The sequence below is a fragment of the Chelmon rostratus genome, chromosome 4 (assembly GCF_017976325.1).
Source record: "Chelmon rostratus isolate fCheRos1 chromosome 4, fCheRos1.pri, whole genome shotgun sequence".
Lineage (NCBI taxonomy): Eukaryota > Metazoa > Chordata > Actinopteri > Chaetodontiformes > Chaetodontidae > Chelmon > Chelmon rostratus.
Genome location: NC_055661.1, coordinates 23,187,885 through 23,198,449, shown reverse-complemented (window position 1 = coordinate 23,198,449; position 10,565 = coordinate 23,187,885). Strand labels below are relative to the sequence as shown.

Here is a 10,565-nt window from a genome sequence, read left to right as displayed (position 1 = left end):
CATGTTACTGATCACCGATGGAGGCGTTTGTTTTTAACAAGTGCGTTGCACGGTGGTTCGCGTACTGAAAAGCTGTGAAACATTTGTAAGGGCGCTAGAGTTTTAAGTTGTATGTGATACTTCAATATTTCCTCAGAAAGACGAGATTATGTGAGCCCACTTTATTCAATGATCCAAAACAGTTTTTATACATCAGTATAGAAAATACTCTCCACCCTCTCCGGGACATCCTGTGCTACAAACCAAACAAGTCAGCTGTATCTTCTTAAACACGCCTTCGTCTGTTGTTTTGGGCTTTGTGATTGGCCGCGGAGTTTGACTTTAACAAGTCAGGGAAGCCATGTTGTGCTGGAAAAAATGAAATGAAAGAGTCAGAGAAGTCCGATCGTGACCGCGATATGGCACGAGATACTCCCCAAACATATATTAGTGATCTGTTTGGATGCTGCTTTAAATGTCTTGAAAAAGCTAAACTATAGGTTGTCACTCACTGTCAACACCCACCGTTTTGTGATTATCAGTGAGATTGTTGTCAAATGTTGATGAAAAATGTCAGCAAGGGTTCCACTCCCCTGCTCTAAAGTGATTAGAGTGTGTCCTCAACTGTCTGCATACTGGGGACTCTTGTATTTTGTAAACCTTATTACCACAGTGGGAGTTACTACAGGTTTACCATTTGATGAACAGTAACATGGCAATGTGTGTGCAAGTAAGATAAAATAAATTGCAAATAAAATTAATTACTAGCTCTAGGTTTCACAGCTTTTGATGTTGTGCAGTATTTCAGTGTGTCAAGGTAACACTTTATGGAAGACATGAAGACAATAAGGTTGTGTTTTTGTTTAGCAAATTGGCTGGCATGTATATGGATTTTTGCTAATAAAGAAATAAGATTGAAAACATAAATTTTCTTCTTAGAAAGTTTATCAGCAAAAATATATCTGAGTCAAGGCATAGTCCCGAAAATGATGAGATGTCATTTCATCTGTGTGGCGACTGAAGAAACAAAGAAGGTCAATATTTAACCTGTATTTTACAATAACTGAATTAACTGAATAACACCTGTGCAATATTTTCACCTCTCACGACTTATTTGAAACAAAACATCCTGAGTAATAACATTATTTTTTCTCCCAGTCTATACAGATTTCAAACAAATACAGATGCTGCTTTACTAATTGTGCTCCTCTGGATTGTTTCCATTATACATTTATTCTTAGTTTTTATACTCAGCAAAGGATCAGAACTCCCTATGTATAATTCTGGTGGAGTCGAAGATATGGACAACATCTCTGATAGCAGATGACAGCATTAAAGACAACTGCAAATTCTCTGGGGGGTACAGAAGTGTGATATTCTATAGGAATACATTGTAAGTAACAGATGACTATCTTTGTTGAACAAATGACAGACAAGTAGAATGCCAATATTAATCCATTTCTTTAAAAACAAAGATTTGCCTTTGAAACATACCCTGGTCATTCCAAATGTATTTGTGAAGTGAAGAATTATGTGTTTAAACCAAGGACCAGCTTGAGAGTATCTGTTACAGGAAATTGGAGAGTTTTACAGGAAGCTTCTCTATATTGTAATGACAAAAATGATGTCCTCCTAAGCTTTGAAATGTATATGTTGGATTAAATTTCAACATAGAATCTGGATTTGGTACGTACTTTTTGATTCACTTAATTTTGAATCTGGAACATACACATCCCGTTCTCCGTAATTGCATGGGTGGGATACTTACGAAAGGGTGTCATGTTCGAATCACGCGTTTCCCGTTTGCCGCTCACATGAATTCTGGGACTTGTAGTTCTTGAAGTCGCCGAGCGTGTTGACTATAAACAGTTCGGAACTACAAGCGCTACATTGCTGCGCAGCCGCAGTACGTTCGATGGGGTCGAAAAAGCGCATCCTGAATGATTCCCGGACCCCTGCGTTTGTCGACGGAAACGTGAGGAGATAAACGTTATTCCGGTAATGTTCTCATAGCTATATTTCGCTTTATGGTGAATTGTTAGCTATAACAGGCTTTTTACTCTTTGTCAACTGCCAGCCAGTTAGTTAAATGAAGCGGCAGCGTTAGAAAGAGACTACGCTTATCTCTGCTTCTGTTGGACTCCTGAGCTGCCTAACACGGTTTAACGGCTATCTACTGTACAGTATCACACATGAAGTATAAACATAATAACTTTTGTATCGACATAGATAAAGAACACGAGTGGGGAATTTCATGTTTTTGTATTAAAAGTAGTTAGCAAAACGGTTTGACCAAAGTTGGACCATGCAGCCGGCTGTTTAAGTCACTACTTGAACTGGTTGAAGGTGAACATTAGCATGTTAAATTGTGATCATTGTTGACAATGTTCTTTAGCCGTGAAGCAAATGGGAAAAAAGAAATAAGGAGTATTGCATGTAGTAAAAAAAAACTTGAAAGGACATGAGAATTGGTTAAAGGTTTCCTGCCTGAAATAGTGTCAACGTTTTTAATTGCTTATTTCTATTTTTATACACTTCTTTCATCCAGGACAGAGTTGGGATTTCAAAATGGGAGGTTTGTCATTTAAAACAGTTCTCTATCTTTTCCACTTTCCTCTTTCCTCTGCCATGTCTTGCAGTGTGTTCTAAATCACTCAATGGTAAGACAGTAATATTGCGGTGACACTTTGCTTCCTGTTGCAGATCGTGTGAATAACTTTCCTCCCCTGCCTCAGTTCTTGAAAATAAAGCCATGTTTTTACCAGAACATCGAGGAGGAAATCCCTGCACCCCATCAGCAGTTGGTGCGCAGAGTCTACACGCTTTGGATGAGTGAGTTGTGTTGATTGTTTCACATGCATTTTCTTACATAGTTTATGCATTCTTCCCTTAACTGTTAAGTTAAAAAAAAACAATCACTACCCTCCCTCTCTCACCTTTTCTCTCCTCTCCTCTGCAGTGTATTCAGGCACGCTGTGCATAAATGTGATCTCATGTATTGCTTGGTGGGCTGGAGGTGGAAATGCCACCAACTTTGGCTTCTCTCTGCTCTGGCTCATCCTCTTCAGCCCTTGCAGTTACACCTGCTGGTTCAGACCACTCTACAAAGCCTTCAGGTTAGTCATTCATCAACCAGAGTAATTTCTAAACTCCAACTTCAGTTTATGTAAAGTGCGAGTCACCCATGGAGCCTCTGGGCACATAACAGTAGGGCTGAAAAACGTATTTACATATACAACAAAATAACCCATATTGTCATTATTTTGACAGATATTGCGGAAATGATGTTTTTTCCACAATGCTTCATTTGTAAAGCTACATGTTCTCACACATTTTACCTTTATCAAAAAGGATGGATATTGCACTATTGCAATTTTGGTATTATTTCAATTAACTCTTCAGCCCTACCTAACAGTAGCTTAACAACACACAACATTAGATGCACAAGTATGCCACTTTTACACCTGTAAAAATACACACACAAAGAGGAAGAGGAATGTTGATATAACAGGACTGAGGTAACTGGTTATCAGTTGATATCATTTGAAGTGAAACTAAGAGGGACCATAGCACAGAGAAAATAAAATGGTTTTTAAGCCTGAAAAAGGGCTGTTCAGTGTCCATAGGCTCTACCCCCACTAGATCTTTTGTCAAATGTAGGAACTGTTAAGTAACCACCATCAACAGAATGTGAAGGACATGATTGAGTGTAAGGTGTAATAAGGCTGGATGTGTAGGAAGCAGCCAGCAATTTAAATCCTTGTAAGACAGAAGAAGGATTTTTAGGTCAGCCTTCACATGTGCTGGTAGCCGATGCAAAGACATCAGGGCTCTCATGATCAGACTTTCTTTCATCTTGTAGGGACTCTGACATCCGTGTTTCAGATCAAATTAAGACTCTCGTTTCTGATACTGGCGAGTGAGAGAAAAGCTCATCGCAGTAGGTGATTCCGGGTGTTATCAACGCTTACAAGGGTTTCCGTGTCTGAACTGGACACCATGGGGCCAGTCTTGGCTGTGTTAAAGAAGGTAGTTTTTGTGACATACTTAATAAGTGGCTCAAAAGTAAAAGAGGGTTCAAAAAGTGTATGGCGCTGAGGAATTATGCAGCCACCAAGATTTATGTAAAAATCCCTGAAAATGGATCTACATCTGGCTGGACCAACAAGCAACATTTTGGTCTTGTAGGTATTCAGATTTAGGAAGTTGCAGATGACAGAAAGAGACACAGCTTTACCAGTCATCTCTATATTAGTAGGAAGTTGTTAAATGCCTTAGCTGGTTAACAGGAAACCCATGCGGGCAGGGTGGTTTTTGGTGTGCTAATCAGTATTGTTAAAGGTCTGTTGTTTTATCTTTTGTTTGTGTCAGAATAGATGTTGGTATAAATGTTGTATTGGCTCAGGGAGTTGTCTGTTAATGGCACACTGGAAGACGCAACCGTCAACTAAGTGGAAGAGGGTCAATGTGTGGGTGCAGAGACAACCTGAGAAAATCCAGAAGCTTCGGTGACTGTTGTGAAGGTTGTATTTAGCAAATTAGAGGTGTCAATATTGTGAATATTAAAATCTCCAATTATAATGATGTGGTCGGCATCAGTCAAATCTGATATGAAATTACTTTTAAAAGTTTTGGTTGCGTACAATTGATATATGAGCTGTCATTTAAGGATGGATTTCTGTTAGATAATTCTTCAATGATCTGTTACCCTCCTAACCCCAATAGTGGGGCAGCTAAGTGTAAATTTTACCAGAATCCTGCACTTTGTGATCCAAGCACCGAATCTCACAAGGGGACTCATCAGGGGTTAGTTAATATAAAGATAGCATTAGCTACCTGAAAATCAACCTGTTGTGGTATTTATATGAGTGAATGTCATACACTACCAGGGCACATTGGTGACATCACAGCTGTGAAACATGGGGTTCAGTGTCAGCTTCCTCTAAAGTAATACAGTTAACTGTGTGAAATCATATCTAATTAGTCGCCATGTGAGTTAGATATCCACACCTCAACTGACAGGCTGTGCCAGCGCACCTTAGCCGAGCCAAGGATGGTGGGGCTTTAATCATCTGGATGGTGTAAGGGTTGCACGGGACACTGAAAGATCGGGCCAGGTGTAGGGCAATTTAATCATGTGCCTTGTTGTATGCCACACAAGAAAGTGCTTGCTGTCATCAAGTATTGTCTTTTCCATCGCTGAAAGAGCTTGGCCTTGCAAAACTGTGGATTGCCTCTCATCAAAGACAAGGCCTGAAATGGATGACCGTTCATGAGATCTGCTCTGTACTTGGCCTTGAAAAAAAAAAAAAGAGAAATCCTGTTCTCCCATGCTTTTAGTGGCTGTGATGTAATGTCAGCATTTCGAGGCAATGGAAAGAAGTTTGCTTGGGACGTTTGGAATGCATGTGATCAGGCCACAGTCGTCTTCTCGAAACTCATCCAACAACACCAGTCATTGATGACATTGATACGCAGACTTTGGAGAAGTGCTGTATGTATTCGCCTACGTATGAAGTTAACGTGACACGGCTGGACTTGTTTGCAAGAAAAGAACAGACATATGACTCTATTCCATCAACTCAAGATGCCTTCCAACATGCAAAATGTGCTCCCTACAAGGCAAGATGCATATGGAGTCAGGCAACTGTGTATGGAGCACAGTAACACAATCCTACACCCCATTTGCACCTTGTGTTAAAATGGGATCTGTGTTCGGCCAGGTTATCTGGGTATTGAATGATCCAATCTTGCCTTTGCATTTACACGTCATATTATCAATGCATTCGCATTGCATTTGAATACCAGGTATAAATGGGGTCCTAGTGACAGGGGGTGGACAAAGCATGAGGAGGGTTTGCTAGACGGGTCTCCAACCTATTGCAAAGTGTTGCCAACAGCTGACGAAATGCAGGTGTAAGATAGAACGTCATGGAAAATGCAAATGCTATCAGTTTGTCCTGAGCTGCACTGCACTCGTGTGTGTCTGTGTGTGCTGGTTCTAAGATACATTACATACACAATGATGCATCCAGATGCCTACTTACCATGAAAACTGAATCATCAAGCAAAATATTAGGCAACTGAGACATGAAATGTCTTAAACCTTTCAAAAATTGTGGATAACTCCATCCTACAAACCCAACAATTGACTCTCCATGTTTCATAATATAGAAACTGAGCCGTCAAATGATAATTTTGGACAGTTTGTATTGAATGTAGTATGAAGATGATTGCATCCAGTAGGCATAATTTGGTGGCCATATTAGATTTTAATTTGGCTAACATTCATTTCTTAATAAGATTCCCAGCATCATTCTATAATGCTGGGAAGTATTGTTAAATGGTTTTAGTCCATATCGTCCCTACTGGTTTTCAGAGTATGATTGTGAAACAAGTGTGAAGTTGTATTCTGTGTGGTATTAAAAAGTGTGTAAGGACCAGTAGGAAGAAGCAACATTGCAACAAAAATAGAACAACTCTTGGCTTACTTGTTTTCGCCTTTGTGTTCTCTTTTTTTTCATGTTGTTCACAGGGCTGACAGTTCGTTCAACTTCATGGCCTTCTTCTTCATCTTCTTCCTCCAGTGTGTCTTGGCCCTCATCCAGACTATAGGCATCTCTGGCTGGGGAACATGGTGAGTTGAATCAAACCAGCTTTGAAGACTGCATGCATGTTGCCTGCCAGTTTTCTACCACGGAGTGGGCCAAATGATCAAGGCAGCTGAAAAATGTGCCTTCCATCAGACACACATTTCCACTTGTCTGTTCAAATTCTGATGCTAAGATAGAATTAACGCAAAAATAAAACCATAAAGCTAACACATGATGAGGTAGTCATACACCATCTGCAGCTTTTTACATTTATATTTCTAGTCTGTTTGGGAGTTGTTGACGTGGTGGTGGCAGGCCGGTTTGCAGAATTATCAGCTTCTTGATGTTTAGTGTAAGAGGGGTATAAATAGTTTGTCCATTGATTCCAGATATTAGTTCTCTTTTATTTTATTGTGCATGTTGTATGTTTATCTGAACACTGTAGATTTTGAGCAAACTGTCTACATGCGTGTCACATTGTTCCTTACAGAGTTGTTTTTGAGGTGATTTAGAACAATTATATAAAAGTATTAACATTCATGTAAACCAGCTGTCCTTAATTCTGAAGTTAGTTTTATGTTTTTAATAGTTGTTTGAGAAAATGTTATTGAATTAGGATGTATTATATCCACTTTTTTGAGTGGCTCTCTCATGTACTTTGAGTACTTTGTAAGAATTTAAATGTAAACACATGATTTTATAGTCAGAATAAGAATAATAATGTTATTTTAATAATAATAGTCATTTTCAAAACTTTTTAGTTACGTATTTTTATCACAATTTCCTGAAACTGATTTTCAATAATTGAACATCTGCCTGTGATAATAACGCTGTTCACTCATTGCGATGTGCCATGTAAAGTTAATTTCACACTGATCGTCATTATGCTGTTGTCACCACATCTGTTCCCTCACTGCTTAATGGTTCATGAGTATCTTTGGATATTTGTATTAAATCCACTTTGCTAGTTGCATACCGTACAATACACTAACCCGTACTACTCCATCTCACTCTCACCAACACCTCAAAGCGGCTGGATTGCAACAGTGATGTTTTTCAGCCAAAATGTGGGCTCCGCTATAGTGATGCTTATCACAGCTCTGCTCTTCACTCTGGTGACTGCTTTAATGGCACTGGTTCTCATAAAGGTGAGTGAACACATACGCTGAAAACACACTTGCATTTGGTTTTTGTCCCTCATGTATATAATCCCACACAGACACTTGAAAACAGACACAAATAAACATCATCAACTAATTTTTTCCCTTTTTTTCCATGTGGCAGGTGCACAGAATGTACCGTGGCGGCGGGGGTAGTTTGGAGCGCGCCCAGGAGGAGTGGAGCACCGGGTTGTGGAAGAGTGCACCCGTGAGGGAAGCAGGGTTTAACGCTGTTGCTCAGACGGCCCAAGGCCCGAGCTTGCCCCAGTACCCTGCCGCAGTGCCGAGCTATCCCGACAACAGTCACTGGTGATAGCAGAGAGTGGCCTCTAGGTGGAGACAGATAGCTGGCCATTTCTGTGGTGCACAAGAAAGCACTTCAAAGTGCCATCATTTCACCCTTAGTGACAAAATTCATAGATGTATTTTTTGAATGAGAGGACAGGATTGCTATTAAAAGTTTTATCAAAGAGTTTTGTCACCAAAGCTCATTAAAGCCCTACCCTTGTACGGCAGGGCTATCTTCAAAAATATACCATTCCATTTCAACTTTGTTTACACATAGTTTATTCAAATGAATGAGAATGAAATACATTTTTATGCTCACCAGAAATTTGCAGAGGAAAATGCATACAGTCTAGCAAATATGCAATTGGGTACTGAAAAAGAGTCTGGACTGTTTCTGGATAGCAGTATGTGAGGGACGTGTGCCTTATGGACCTTTATGATAGCATTGTTTTGTGTTGGCTGACTGCATGCTAGAAATCGTAGTATGCCGAAGAAGTGTTTTTTCTTTTGCAACAAGAGAATGTCTGCAAGCTGCACGATTTTTTTATCTCTGTGTTATATGAATTCTAGCAGGAGTTCAGTTTATTTGTGATACATTGTGCTTTATCCACTGTCTCCATGCTTGCCTGCTTTGGCTGTGATTTCTTGAAATGCGCCTTAATATTACGTGCAGACTTTGCATGTGAAAAATATCTTGCTTGACTTTCGCCTTAACAAGTGCTGCTTTTTTCTTTGTTAAACTGGACTGGTGCGTAATCCTCCTCTGTGATTTCTCACTGAGCAGTGATGTGCCAAAACACTTGCCTCTTTCCATTAGTTTGATACTGAACGAGAGCCACACCCAAACTAGATGTTGTTTTGTACTCTCAGTATTTCTCAGTTTCTGTATTTCCAAAGCTACACTGTTTGCTTTTAGTGGCCGGTGCCTTGCAGTGAAAGCACCTTATCAGCTGCTGTCAATGTTCCAGTCACTTTCACTTTCCCCCAGATAGACTGAATTTTTGTGTTTAGTGTTTGCACTGTGCTTGCATGCAGCCTATCGAAGGAATGGGACTGAGCCGGAGTCTCTTATGTCAAATGAACTGGCCTCATGTAACCAATACAGATATAAACACAACTAAACTGGCTCAAAATGACTGCAAATGGATCAGCAGTAAAGTGAAATCTTGCATGTAAATGTAGTCACAGTCTCCTTAAATGCAGTCTGATATTCCAAGTGTAAACTCATTCACTGGCAAACCTTGGTAAAGAATCTGATTAAACCCGGTGATTGTGCATTTTTGTGTAGGTAGTACAAGAGTTGAATCTTCTTTTATCTTTGGCTCAATGATCTAGTCACAGCCTAATTGAAATGTGAGCACCGACTGGAAGTGAAAGGTGCCTGCTTCATGGTTTGACAATTTATTTTTCTTTTCTTGTTACAAAAGTGTCCTTCATGGCCAACTGCCAAAATTAGTATTTTCATTTTTTTCTGTTTATTTGATAAGTGACAAAATGAAACCGATATGTCAAAGCAACCTTTAAATATTGCAACATTTCAATAAATATTGGTATTGCCACCGCGTCTGTCTGTCTGAGAAATGGGCAAAAACATAAAATATAGCAGGTCAGGTCTGTCTTTAACTATTCATAATCAAAACTTTAGTCCACCCAACGACCCAGTCAAGTATTCAGCTCACTGTCACACTGTTACTTTTTTAAAGTTAGGTTCACTTTAGTTCTCCATAAGCTCTTTATGCAATATTGTTACAGTTTGTTTGTGATCCTGAGTCCAAAAAAGTTTGGACTGAGCCTTTCCAGGATGCTCCTTTCATACCCAATCATGATATTATCACCTGTTACCAATCAACCTGTTTACCTGTGGAATGATCCAAACAAGTGTTTTTGGAGAATTCCACAACTTTCCCAGGCTTTTTTTTTTTTTTTTTTGCTCCTGTCCCAAATTGTTTGAAACGTGTTGCTGCATCAAATTCAGAATAAGCCGATATTTACAAAAATCAATGAAGGGGAGTTAAAGCATTAAATATGTCAAAAAGGATTAGCAAGTTATCACATTCTGTCAGTTGAAAGATGGTCCTCTGTGAAATTAAACAACTCTATTATCGTAACACAAAGTGACGATCTAAACAAAAACAGACACATGTCAATGATGCCAGTCGTTCTGAGTCACCCGTTCTGGACCACTGTCCAGCTCTCAGCCCATGTGTGGTCTGGCTGCCCACTTATGCTTTGTTTTTTTTTCCTGTATCCCTTGTTCTCAATGCAGAATCTTTCACCCTGGCAAAGACGATGCTGTCGTATTGATTTATTCAGAAGCGTTCGAAGGAAGTGAGCGTGGGATAAAAAGCCCTGTGAGCATCATAGCAAAAAACGTGCAAGACAGCATGAACTAAAAGTAAGCGAAGAAACCTCATTAAATCTTGGAAGGAAAAGTAGGGCTGATGAGCAAGAGAGAGGGCAGCTTAAAAAAGAAAAAAAAAAAGTGGCTTCTGAAACTTAAAAACAACTCGGTATAAGCCCACTGGCTTTTTTTAGAATAAAGAAA

General features: G+C 39.5%; 1 protein-coding gene across 2 annotated transcripts; it reads left to right on the top strand.

The window, feature by feature from the left end:
* Positions 1–1,878: 1,878 nt before the first annotated feature.
* Positions 1,879–9,579, top strand: scamp4 (secretory carrier membrane protein 4). 2 transcript variants are annotated; one of them, XM_041935105.1, is made up of 7 exons: positions 1,879–1,977; positions 2,528–2,554; positions 2,683–2,811; positions 2,939–3,095; positions 6,515–6,616; positions 7,603–7,720; positions 7,857–9,579. In XM_041935105.1, the coding sequence occupies exons 2-7, from the start codon at positions 2,548–2,550 to the stop codon at positions 8,043–8,045; spliced, it is 702 nt and encodes a 233-aa protein (XP_041791039.1). In that variant the 5' UTR covers positions 1,879–1,977; positions 2,528–2,547; the 3' UTR covers positions 8,046–9,579. The 2 variants fall into 2 exon arrangements, with proteins under 2 accessions (XP_041791039.1, XP_041791040.1); XM_041935106.1 differs by having other exon boundaries at positions 1,900–1,977; positions 2,533–2,554.
* Positions 9,580–10,565: the final 986 nt, after the last annotated feature.